We start from the raw sequence: 13,852 nt of genomic DNA on the forward strand, positions 1-13,852 counted from the left end.
AACAAAAATTGACCTTAGATCTTATCGCACAGATTTTAAAAGGTACGTTTTTCGTTGTACTCCATGTTTTAAAGATTCTATTAGCAGCATTAGCTTTACTAGTAAACAAGTTTTTATTGGTAGTTTGTGACAAAATGTTCCTGAGTGTCCTAAGTGCATCTTGTTGATCCAGGTGAGGCAATCAATCTTGACTTTTCTTGTGTCACAGCGGTGACATCAGAGCCCCTGCTGGCATCCAAACACAACAACTGGGCCTTAATGTAGATTCTTTAGAAACCACCGAGAGCAGCTGGGGCCAAACCAGTGTCTGCCAGTCTCGCTGCATCCACGGCAACCGAATCAACACAGCAGCAAACTGTCAGGTTAAACTTAAGCCCCCGGCCCGGGTGATGTTTCAGTGTCACCAGAAAGCTAACCTCGCAGGCTAGCAGATGCCAAATGTGTACTTCTGCTGGCATAAATCTGTTTGATTGCCTTTGACCCGTGTCATTAACTTTTCCGTGTTTTTTGTGGTGAAACCCTGTCGGCCATGTGTCAAACCTCAGACAGCCACAATAATTAGGTCAGGGTGATTGAAGGGAAGACGACGCAAAGATAGATACACATTAAACTACAGAATGAAAAATATGTGCTAATGCTCAGGAACAGTCTGTCAATCAATATAGGAAAAGTGTTTGGGAGGGAATATCCACCAGTGTTTAAGTATTGAGGGATGGACTCATGCATGGTTGTATATATTGGTCAATGTAGCCACAGTTTTATCTTTATTGAGGAAAATTGCAACATAATTTGGTAATATTTTATATTTTTTCTTTTGGTAAATTTGATCAATTCATCCTCAATCAATGGCACCATTTCTTTTTAACCAAACATTTAGAGGATTAATTAGTTTTTATATTGGATTCATTAATAAGAAATACATAATTCATTTACATTTCTAAGATCAGTTATAAACCTTTAATACATAATAACATGATTTGGGGGTCTCCATGTTGTGAAATATACAATCCCATCTACTGTTTGATCAACTTATTGGTTTGAAGATTAAAAAATCATTTATTAACATTTATCAATCAATTTATTAATAAATTAATCAATCAATCATTCAAGTTGGCTCTTTTCCAACTTCCCAAATATAAATATATGAATCTTCTATGTAATTCTTCCAATAAAAAGTGTAAAATTAGGCCTTAAAGTGATTTAAAATCAAGGACACAAACATGTTGAGTAGCTTGCATTTTGAATTTATTGCAAACATATGTAGGCTTGTCAGTCTACATTACACACATTCATCATAGCCATTACTCTCAAGTGAGTAAGTGCAAACACAGCACTTACTCCTGCTTTCAAGGTACCGAGCTGTTCATCCTGACCTCTGTCTTTTTCGGGGGCAGCCATGCAACACGGTTGGTATCAGACATAAAACACAGTACAATGTCACTTTGACTGTGAAGCCACGAAGGCATTTCATTCAAATATGTGCCCCCTTTTTACTTCAAACCTTTACAAACTTTATGCACTTGCCTCGAACCATCTCACTTCCACTTATCCATCTTTCTTCATACAAAAGCAAGCATCGACACAGTCCGTTTCTCATATATTTAACCTCGAAGTCATCAGGCTTGTTGAAGGACACCTGGAAGAATGTTTTAACACATGATATCATCTATATTACAGTGCATCTTTGGGAAAGATTCATCAGAAACCATTACAAATGTTTCACTTTACAATAAATCGACATAGTGCTCCTGCTGTCACCAAGGTTTACAGCCATTCCCTGGTGTCAGAGCGGGCGACTAAAGAGTGACAATCCAAGTGCATTAAGTACATTATTATTCACAGATAAAGGTCATACAAGAAACTAATAAGGATCAGAAGAATTCGTTTTGTGAATTTTATGTTCAGGACAACATTAGAATAGCTGGTTTATTGGAGCTTACAAATCAAAATATATTTGTGACTGACGTTATTGTTCACAGGGTTTTAAAATGATATGTAAATCTGTTAAAATAAATAATCTGAAATTAGTAAAATATGTTAATTATCTTTCACCTTTGGCAACTTGCTCTTCAAACACATACTTTAAAAACTCTATGGCAGGAGGTAGACTATCATATCTCTCAATTTGGTTAAAAGTTTTTTTTTTTTAGGATTCATAGGCAAAATTTATCAGTTTTATACAACGGATCTTATTATTTCTAAATAAATAACGGTTTTATGTGCACTGTGCTCACCGGCCTTGAAGGAAAATTCATTTAAAATAATAGTTAAAATATTATTATTAAGAATGACAATATGTCACTAATTAAATGTACAAATTTTGAATTACATTTCACCGCAAAATGCATTAAATGTTGCAACAGCAATTTACGAACCAATCTACTGCTCAATCAACAACAAATCTTCCAAATCACTGCATGAATTCAACTCACAGGGTTTTTTTTTTTTAATAAAGTCTGTTTTCACAGAGGCATAATAACATATGTATTTTACAGGATTAAGGTACACAGACTGACCAGCAGCTCCAAATACCTTTAGTTTTGAAACATGCTAAAAATAGCAATCTATGTTTTGCATTATTCCCACATGGGGATGCTCTTAAAACTGAGTCAAGTAAAGCAAAATGGCCTACATGCCCCAATGTGTATTCAAAAGGAAACAGAACTACATTGTGCAGAAAGTAATAAACCATTTTTTAAAAATTCTTATCCGGGTGTCATCAGTTAATGTGTAATATAACAAAAACCTAACTTTATGTATATTGAAGCCAAAGGTCAAGTAGTTTAAACAAGGGAAAAGGACACAGTACATGTACAGTCTGTATGCTGCTGTCTACAGTGAAGTAACATGACTCCTTGTTGTGCGATCACAGAATGCTGAAATGCCACACATAACTCACACCCACACCCACAAACACACATTCACGCTCCCATCTCATTACACAAAAGTGTAAAATTAACTAAGACCAGTAGAGGAAGTTATCCCCTAAATGTCTGAGCTGGTTCTGACTCATTAGGCCCAACACTACTTAATGACCTAAGTACACTGTTAAACCAGAGTCCCAGCTCTGCTACATCTGAGCAACACACTCTGTGTTTTTCTCTTTTCACTGTAACATACAAAATGTGTGCATTTAGAATTTAACAAACAATTCACACAGCACATCAGTCGTGCAGGTATTAGCAGCTTTTTGTGAGTCATGACCCAAAGGAAACATGTACTTTTAGTAGAACGTGAGCCACCAGCTCTTACAAACATGGAAATGTCATTGTGAAAAAATAGTGATGGGGTAGTAACATGATACACATTAATGTAATATATTTATAATTTGGCTACTGGTTAACTTGGAAAACTCTATAATATATCTTTTTGAAATCCAGAAATCATTTCAAATCCTCCTCTGACTGAAGTTACTATGATAGAAAATATAATGTAATTCAACATTACTGCATATATTTGGTTCAGTGCAGACATATGGTCCCTGTCTTTGAGAAAATTGCGTAAAATACACATTGTAAAATGTCATTATTGTGATAAATTATGTTATTGTGTGGATTAATGTACGGCTTTATAACTTGCAGTGAATGCACTGAATTCCCCGGAACCATGAATTCATGATGAGCACCAGATACTGGATGTAAATACACTGCCCATTCATTCAGCAAAAACCCCAGCCAACCCCTTTTATATTTATACTTTGCTGTTAAAACTTTAACAAGCAAGGTAAGATAAATATCCTTCTCTATAAGGCCATGTTGTCCATCTTTTCAAAGAGACAAGCAGGAAGCAACAAACGTCTCCTGGCAATGTCTCCTTGAGCAAGGTTGCATGTTACAACCTAATTTTTCATTGGTAAGAGGAAAATGTTATTATTTTCCTTTTGAAAGTTACACAGACTTGCTTTAAAGACAGCCTAAGTCATAATGATAAAATGGCGGCTTTGCCGATGATGAGTGACACTGAACTGTAACAGAAGACCTGCCTTGTTTCCTTTTGAATAGACATGTTGCAGGGCCCAAACAGCATCTCAGCAGAGATAAGTTTTCTACACAGCAGCTGAATGGAAAGTATTTCAAAGCTGATTCATAAAGCAACATGGCAGAGCATCAGCCAGAGGATGTGGCTGAATCCATGTACCCTACAAAGTGCTGCAATGCATAGAGAATACAGTAATGTCTGCCGCAAGGATAAACAACACAACAAAAGGGGGGTATAACTTGTTGGAAGTTGTCCTGGGGAGTGGATCGCAGGGTGGAGTGAGGGGGGGACCAAACCTGCACTTGTGGTGATTGAATCCAGATTCTTCACAGGAGATGTCTAAAAATAAAAAGAAGAAATGAAAGTAGTTCAATATTCAAGTTGATGATACAAGAGGGAAAGAATATTTAGTTTTCATCCAGTTAATGGAAGAGGGCGCTGCCATGAGCCACTAAAGTGCAGTGACTTTTCACTTTGCAGTTCCTGGTTGTGAACCAGCTGACCAGATTCAGCCAGCTCACTTCTGGGGGCACGCTACTCGATTTGTTTACGTAGGAGTGCTGGAGGTCGGCAGAGCTCTCCGCCTCCTTCTCCCTGTTTAGGAAAAAGCAGAGGGGGAGGGGGCTATAAAAAGTTGACCCCATCTCAGCCCTGCAGACTTGCTTCCAAGCTGGAGCTGCAGCAGCATCTGATCTCTCCGAGCAGCTGTCCTCTCCCTGCATCAGCACAACAAATACTTTACATTGCCTGACCTTTTCCTCCTGCATCACTATCTCAGCGATGCCCCCACGTCCCTCCGCCCGAAAGACCCCCACCACTACCCCCCACGCACACACACACACACGCACACACACACACACACTCATACACACACACACACACACACACACACACACACACACACACACACACACACACACACACACACACACACACATACCCTGTGTTCCCCTTCACACCACTACTCAACCCCATGCTAGGCCCCTGCCTGCCACACACCCAGCTGATATGTATCCCTCATGCTCATGCAGTTGTATTATTGCTCTGACACATTAGCTGTGAATGGACTGTGACCGGTTGTAAGTGTGTATCTATAGGTGTATGAGAGACTGAAAGTCAATTAACAGTTTGATGAAGAGAAGGATTTCTTTTTCTATGTGTCTATCTTTCAGTACTTCTTATTGCCTAGAAACTCATTAGTAAGGAGTGGGTTACGGCAATGATCTACTGCAGGCTTCACCACACACCAGCTTCAAATTGATAACTGGAAATTGAAGTGTTCATTTCTTTTAGCTGCCTGTGAAACACTTGAATGAAATAGACACCTGATTAATGTCCGTAGTTACACCTGCTGTTTCTTGCTATGACATGCCAAAATGTCATGTGTAATAAATAACTTTTATTAAAGTTACTCAATGTAAGTTTTCTCTGCCGCAGAACGTGGTTTCTTGCCAGGAGCGTGTTTTGTGGACTATCCCTTGCCAAGAGCTTTAGCCATCGTTGCATTTACAAGAGCCAAGTTTATAATTCGCCCCCTAAGAAGTGCTAATTCTTCAGGGCAGATCCAACGCTACAGTTACTCGCAATCGTTAATAACAAGACGGGCTGGCGGGGTCGGGGCTATAGCCGGTTAGCTTGCTGACTTCAGCAGAAGCAAAGAAGTAGAAGTAATGGAAATAGAAGCCACAAACGAGTTAACTTTGATGCTGCTTATCACAAATGGAGACCAAAGAAGGTTTGGTTTTTGATAGCTTGCTAATTGGCTGTGAAGCGATAGTCTTGATGATGTTCTCCTTTCCACTTGACATCTATTGCACTTCTGTCCGTCCTGGGAGAGGGATCCCTCACATGTGGCTCTCTCTGAGGTTTCTACCTTCTTTTTACCCTGTTAAAAGTTTTTTTTGTAGTTTTTCCTTACTCTTGTTGAGGGTTAAGGGCAGAGGATGTCACACCTTGTTAAAGCCCTGTCTCAGCCGTCAATCTATGAACAACTCCCACATGGATCTTGTCGAAAATATCAGATTAGTCATATAAAATGCGGCTGTTATTTGTTTAAACAGACATGATTATAGTATAAATATTGAATGTTATATTATCGTTTGGACTTCCAACTGTTGGACGAGCATTTCATGTCAGTATTTTAAAGAGAATTGTTTCCAACACATTCAGATGTGACAAAGTCTCACGAAATGTCACGAACGAGGAACAAACACGTTAAAGAAGTGTAACGTTACCTGAGCAATTAAAGCATTTTATAACACCGATTATAGAATAACTCGACGGAGGTGTCACTGACTGGAATAGTTTCCTGTGACACTTTTCAGGCATGAGAATAAACCGTGTAAACAAACTCGCCTCACGCTATCAAAATAGCCAGACGGTGTGTAATGCAGAGAAAAGGGATCTCAACCAACTTGGTGTGAGCCGCGGCTGAACATCCAATCTCCCAGCGAGACCGGCCTGAGCTCAGTGGAGTAAGGTTACCTGTCAAGAAGCTACAGCATGTCTATTAACACTGACATACCACTACTGCAGCGTCCACGCCAGACTTCTGATTTAGCAGCATTTACAACACAAAAAGTACAAACAAAAAACATCATGTAAAATTTCCTGAAGTATATAAGTGCCTTTGTGCAGCTATTTGTGTCTTTTCAAAAACTGGATTGTAGAAAATACAGATTGTGTGCTGCATTGTCCGTCTCATATTCATTTCATTGAGGGCTTAGATGCAAATGTAGCTTTGTTTCATGCTTTAAAATTATTCCTGATACAAATTAAGTTACTCATACTGTACTTGATTAACATTCGATGCCATCCAATTACTTTTTCCAAAACTGCACCTTGCATTACAATGGCTTACACAACTGTAGAAATTGCACACAAATAATGTCAGTGAATTTGTTTCTCTGGTTGTGCATTTGTCTGCAAGATTTCAAAAAACATTAAATATCGAAAACACGTTAAAAACTCTACTGTGTCTGTTCTGGTTAGAAGGGATCTCATCATTCACACAGTATGTGTCACTCTGAAAGTGGAACTTGTGCGAGCTTACATGGATGCTGAGGTGTTTTCTTGGTCACCGATGCTCCACTACAAAGCTCATTGTGGTTCCGTCAAAGGAAGGAGGGGCGATGATTCTTGGACCTTGTTGTGTCGTGATGCTGATGACCGGCTTCCTGTCTGAGCTCGCTCCACCTCCTCTGCTGGTCACGTGTCCCAAACTCACAGGTAGCTGCAGCGGCCCCTGCGGAGCCTCTCCCGTCGCACTGTAATACACGCTCTCTGCGCCTGTCGTGTTCGTTTCCAGCCTTGGACTTCTGGCATTTTTCATCTTGTACCCGCCTGCGTCCTCGGACTGGCACGGCGACTGTGGCGGCACGGCCTGAGCCTGGAGAGTTGGCGAGGGGATGAAGCTTGGGTAGATCATGTATGTTGGGGCGAACGCTCCTGGGCCCAGTGTCAGGGGGGACAAGGAGAGAGGCACAGGGGTGACAGGGGACGCTGGTGAATGGGTCATGGGTACGTCCACATACTGGCCTGTCTCGGGGTCAAACAGTCGCTTGGTGGTGGCCTGTATGGGAGTGTCCACCATGTAATAATGTCCTGTTGTGGGGTCCAAAAGCATCTTGCGCTGGGTCTGTGGGGCGGCCTCCCTGATCGAAGATGCAGTGGGGGAGAAGCACAACACCTGCTGTTGGGGTTGCGGCCCTGTCGCCTTTGGCACTGCAGAGTGATGGTAGATGCTCGCAGCTGGGTACTCCATGATTAACGGAGACCTTTTCTGCTCAGGTATGTTGCCGTCACCTGTGTGGGCTTGACTCCCCTCCTTTGAGAGTTTGATTTCACTTGTGTACCCCATCCCCGGGATGGTTAAATAGTTCTCGGAGTCTGTGCAGCCGTGTGTGACAGTGGGATTAGTGGGAATGATTTTGACCTTTCCCTGCTGCACCTGGACGTGTTTCGGGGGCCCTATTTTCACCGACAGTGGAGCCGCCGGTGCCCTGGAGCTTTTCATAGTCGATGATGTTTGCGGCGCAGAGCTTTGTGGAATAGAGTTTCTGACTGAACTGATGCTGACACGTGCCTGGTTGCCATTGCCAAAATGAAGGACGCTTTTATTGCTGAATATTTTGCTCTGCTGGGATTGTGTTGTAAAAGTGTCGGCGTTAAATGGGACCGCGATTACATCAACAGCTCCGCTCCCTGTTTCTGTGGCCTGAGGGATCCTGTCGGTGCTCGTGGCCTCCAGCTGCTCTCCTCCTTGCTCCTCCCTGGCTATAAGCGAGCGCACGTGGCTGTCAGTGATGGGCTGTGGAGCTTGAGTTTTACGCTTCCATTCATTTCTATCGAACACATAAAGCTGCTCCATTGTTTTGACTGCAGCTTTCAGCTTCTCTATCGCGGCCTGTTTTGGTATCGTGGGCTCATTTCTCCACTCCGCCGTCTCCCCTGGGACGTGCCTCTGCTTTGTCAGTTTGGTTTCAGCGTTCGGTTGGATGTCTGACTGGTCAGCGTGTAGCTGCTTGGAAACGATAGGTGGCCCCCTGCTCGTCACGCAATGTGATGGTGCGTTCTCACTTTGAGCTATTTCACATGTCTCCATTTGGGTCTGTGACCCCTCGGTTGCCTGTGATTTAACATTTGTCTTCACAGACTGACATTTAATCACAATCGGAGATGGTGATAAATGTTTCACTGGCTCCGTTTTGCCCTTTTCCTCAAGTTTCTCTGCTGCTGTGGAACATTTACTCTCACTACTATCCAGGGAAACAAAGCGATATGAGCTTTTTACCAGTTTACGCACATCCCTGACACGGTATATCGGCATTTGAAACTTGCATTTGGTGTCTCTTATGTCTCTGACTGTGAAGTTTGGCATTTTATCCGTTGCAGATAAAATGTGGCATTTAGCTTCACCTGCTGCCCCGAACGTGTTAACAGAGTTGTAACTTATTTTAGGGGTTAACAGGCTGGCAATATTCAATGTACAACCTTTATTTTCTTTCACGGTTCTCAGGCGTATTTTTATCTCAGGCGGTTTTCCCCCCTTTCCAATTTCATCTTTTTCAAAGTTCTGCAGGCCGGCCGCTGTGCCTGAGGCCGGTGTGTGGCTCATGTCTTCTGCAAAACCCTTCTCTTTTGAATGAAGCTGGTAGCTTGGAACAAAAATCAGTTTTGTCAGCATGCTGCTGGTGTCTAATCCTTCCTTTGTGGTGTGTTGTGTGTCACTTACAGCTGTGGGCTCAGCCTCCTTTACCGGTTCTGGCTCATCTGCTTTCAGTGAATTGAATGCACTGCTCTGACTGTGGCTGAGTGATGCCTTTGGAGACTCCTCTGGGGCTTTGTTGGCTCTCAGTTCGTCTGCAGAGCCACAGGAACTGGGTCTGCTGCCCTCCATGTGATCATCAGCAGAGTTATAGCTCAGTCCTGAGCCTGACTCTGAGGTTTGTCTTTGCAAGCCTCTTCCCAGGCTCCTCTGTCTGTCACGGATCTGTCTGTCGCCCCTCTCCATTTCGCGCTCCTTCTCAAACTGCATCTTCTTGGAAATCACATTTTTCAACAAACTTGATGCAAAAATGGCCCTTTTGTGCGTGTCCCCTGGGCTCTCAGTGAGATGACACTGCATGTCACACCCGGATCTGTCCTCGGTGGATCGTGGATTTTTGGAGCATTTTGGACGCCTGGTGCCTTCAGGGGCTTCAACATTACAGCGGAAATTCAGAGTCACCCCTTGCTGCTTTGGCTGAACTGGATCTTTCACTTGGATCTTTTTGCTGGAAGCTTGTTGAAAAGTTGTTCTCTTGTTTAGTGCGTACATTTTGCTTTGTGGTGATTTCGTGTCTGTAGTGGACTTATCGTGACTCTTACTCTCCACAGTGTTATTCATTTCCACTGTTGTGCTGGAAGTCTTTTGCGCAATTACGCTGCGCTCTCCCCCCCGCGATATGTTTCCATAATTCCAGTCCACGTAGGCTGACCATTTATTTAGCCCATATTCCGACATGGAGGACTCGCTGGAGGTGCTAAGATTAATGGCATCGAAGTATGGACATGCCAGACTGCGGAAAGACTTGGCCGTTAAATTACGCACCTCTTTATCAGCGTCATCCAGCTCACTAATGGAGCTGGAGGCTCCGCTGGAATACTCATTCCGTCTCAGTTTGGTTGCAAGGTGCTGACGGCCCGGCGCGGGGATGAAATATGGGGCCCTGTCGCTCAAGGGCCCCGCTCTGGCGCCGGGGCCGACAAAGGAGAAGTGGCTCTCGGGGACACAGACCGGCTCGTTCACTGCTCTGGAGGTGGCTTTTATGGATAGATGGATTTTCCCAGTATTTGCGTCTCCGCTTTGGGGTTTGTTGCACAGGCTTTCATCAGAGCTGGCGCACAGATCACTCTCCTCCTGCTCGGTGCTGACAGCCGCTCCCCCGAGACTAGCCTGCGGTTTGCCCTGACTCCTGCCCTCCAGGATCAGAGTCCCCTCCTGCGTCTCATCGCTCTCAAAAGACGCGTAATCCACAAAGGAGTAAACCAGGTTGTCGTCTTCAAACTCCCAGCAGGTGCCGCGGCCCAGGTCGTAGTCGACGTCGTGGTCGAGCTCGGTCAGCTGGATCTCATGCGTCGTGATGTAGTGGGACTCGTCCTCCACGGTGTCGGAGCCGCTGTGGTCGGACAGCACGGCGCTGGCCCCGTCGTCTGACTCGGTCTTACTGTTCAGGTACAGGTCGGTGTACTGGAGCTCGTCGCTCTCGCTGCGCACATGCTCGCTGCAGTCGCTCGGGTCGAGCTCGTCCTGGAGCGGCCGCGCGTCGGTCTCTGAGCCCTGATCGGAGTCTGGGAGTTGGGTCTCCGGCGGGGGGTCGCCCCGTTCGTCCCCGGTGCTCTGCTTCGAGCCGTCGCATTTGATGACAGACAGCTGGTTCCCTTCGCCGGTAAAAGTCACTTTCACAGTTTTTGCGCACTCCGGTTTCATGTCCAGATCCACATAGTTGGACTCGTGGCCTTTAATGTCCTCCAGCTCCTTCTTCTTCTTGTCCCCCGTGTCCCCTGGGAGCAGCTTCCTGTGAAGTCCGGTGTCATGTAGGTAAGTGAGAGTTTCCTCCGCTGCTTCCATTTAGTCCGGTCTCACCGTCCGGTGGTCCTCGTCTACGATGTTATCCTGACACAGGACGGAAAACTCTGCGGGCTGGAAGGACAGGGGAGGACGGAGGGCGAGGAGGGCGAGTGGGTGAGAGAGAGAGTGGGAGAGAGAGAAAGAGAGAGTGTGTGTGTGCGTGTGTGTGTGTGTGTGTGTGTGTGTGTGTGTGTGTGTGTGTGTGTTTGTGTGTGTGTTTGTGTGTGTGTGTGCGTGAGATGAGAGAGAGAGAGAGAAGGGGTGTGGGTGTGTGTGTGAGAGAGAGAGAGATGGGGACGAGAGAAAGAGAGAGAAAGTGTGTGTGAGGGAAGGGAGGGAACGAGAGAGATAAAGTGTAAGTATGTGTGAGGGAGAGAGAGAGAGAGAGAGAGAGAGAGAGAGAGAGAGAGAGAGAGAGAGAGAGAGAGAGATGGGGGAGTCCCAAGGAAAGTCCCATGATGATTTCTGTGTCTTGTATTTTGTGTAACTTTTAAAGTTTTATATCAGATTTAATGAAACTAACCGGATTCAGATTCAGCACCTTCACGGAAGAACAGCTCCTCTATTACAATCTATTACTGAATTTCCACTGAAACAACAGTGGTTGGCGGAGCTGTTAGCTCACTACTAATTATAATAACATTATTTCAGTTGGACGTTTTGCTTGTGATGTTTGATATTCAGTGTTTTTTATCGTGAAGCACTTCTGTTGTGAAAAGTGCAATTAAACAAATCTTTACTTCATTCTTCATTTCAATGCAATTGAACATGTGTTGTATGATTCAATAGTCACAAGAAATATTGTAAAGAAATCCATGCTATTTAGACCAAGTGTGTTTTGACAGCAAAGGAAGTAGCCAGTATTAGTCTGGTGTTCCTAATAAAATGCTCAATGGGTTAGATAGGTAGAATATAGATACATATATAGATATAGATACAATTTACAATCTGCCGTTTTCTACATATATGGACATATACTACTTATGAGTGTATATTTTTTAATAAAGATAATTAATACAAATTTAATTTATTATATCATCTAATTACTGTAAGCACTTTGATTACTTGTCAAGTTACACATTTTGTTTTCTGAGGATAATAAATGTACTGACTGTGAGCTGGTTCCTCACCCAAAAGAAGGAGAGATTCAATATCCAGGGAAAAAAAGGAATTTGGCATATTGGCACAAACAGTATTTGTGGAAACAAGATTGCGTCAATGTGCTGCCCACTCACTGAACATCTGTCCTCCATTGATGGAGAGAAACATTCACCAGCTGGTGTCAGTCAGCTCAAAGAATTTACTATAACTTCATCCATTCATCCGCTTTTGTAGCACAAGTTTTCTCTCAGTATTTCCTCTCCACAGCTCAGTCCCGCTCCAAACCACCGGGCTGAAGTGGGGCTCGTTGAATGTTGGACAAAAGAGAAATGGATGCCATCAGGAACAAAGACAATAAACCATCTATCATGCATATTAATGATTCAGCTTCTGCAGCTCTGTCTGCGTTGAAGACACAAGTGTTGTTTCTGGACTGGGCCCCAAAGTGGTGGTATGCAGCCGGGAGGGGTTGGGCCGGCAGTTGCTCCGTGTGGAGGGCACACTGACAGTGATATCAAGGACAGAGGCCACCAGTATAAAGACTTTGTCACCCTCAAATCCCACTGTTACCCTCAGTGTCAATAACATGGTGTAACCTCTTATAAATATTTTTTCTGGCAGTGGTGGAAACAAGTGTATCATTGCTCTTATAGTTTAGGGGGATTTTTTGGTGGGTGTTTTGTTTCTTTATACTTTTAAGTAAAGTTTATACTTAATTATATACTTTATACTTTTGCTCCACTTTCAGAGGGAGATATTGCACTTTTTGCAAATCTACAATAATGTCTTTGCTGTAGTTACTAGTCATGTTATGCAATATAAGTATCATTAGATAACTAATCGAGGCCTATTGTCATATTCAAGGTGTCTGTGATTTGTTAGCTGTTCCACCAAAGATACATTTCCTCTCTAAATTTCCAACTTGTTAAATTTGAGTAAAAATATCAAAGATTATAGAAGTCTAGAAAAAGGCTTTGACCTCTATTTTGGGAACCACTGGACCGAAATATAGTGAACTGTATATGAAGCAGTAGAAACTATAGCATCACTGGAACCAGTGAAAGGGAAAGTACTCATGCATCAATATTAATAACTATTATATTCAATATTAATAATTAATAATGTAAGATATACAAGCAATGCAGTTTTATTTATGAAGCACATTTCAAGGTGCTGCACAGGGACATTAAAAAACAACATTATAAGAAATTAATTTATAGCTTTTGAAAGCACAGATTAAAACAAATATTTAAGCAAAAATATACACTAAAGTACTTAAATACTCTTCACTTAAATAGAATTGATTGAGAATTGTGTATTTGTGTTTCTACATTTGTGTTCATACATTTACTCAAGTTAAAGAATTGAAAATGTATTCCATAACTCTTTTGAAGCATTTATCTAAAGCCTGTAGTGCATCGACCACCAGCAAAGACAAACAGCAGTAAACTGAAGGTTCTTGAGTCATGGTTGGATTTCATGTCAACAACTGATTTTGCTATCACATTACATAACAGTACCTCAATACTAAAATACATATATTTGTGTTAAATGTAAAGCGCTGGTAAAGTATCTACAAGTTTTTCCTCTTTTAAAATCTTTTGAAACGTGATGAAACATCCAAATTATTTTCATGAATATAAGATGACTATATAAACACCT

At 42.8% G+C, this 13,852-nt stretch overlaps 1 protein-coding gene across 1 annotated transcript; it reads right to left on the reverse strand.

Annotated features, from left to right (window-relative positions):
* Positions 1-1,228: 1,228 nt before the first annotated feature.
* Positions 1,229-11,203, reverse strand: LOC117762137 (uncharacterized protein C4orf54 homolog). Its single transcript, XM_034586631.1, has 2 exons — positions 7,031-11,203; positions 1,229-4,317 (listed from the first exon to the last, which is right to left on the reverse strand). The coding sequence occupies exon 1, from the start codon at positions 11,087-11,089 to the stop codon at positions 7,055-7,057; it is 4,035 nt and encodes a 1,344-aa protein (XP_034442522.1). The 5' UTR covers positions 11,090-11,203; the 3' UTR covers positions 1,229-4,317; positions 7,031-7,054.
* Positions 11,204-13,852: the final 2,649 nt, after the last annotated feature.

This window comes from Hippoglossus hippoglossus, chromosome 1, assembly GCF_009819705.1.
Source record: "Hippoglossus hippoglossus isolate fHipHip1 chromosome 1, fHipHip1.pri, whole genome shotgun sequence".
Taxonomy (NCBI): Eukaryota; Metazoa; Chordata; class Actinopteri; order Pleuronectiformes; family Pleuronectidae; genus Hippoglossus; species Hippoglossus hippoglossus.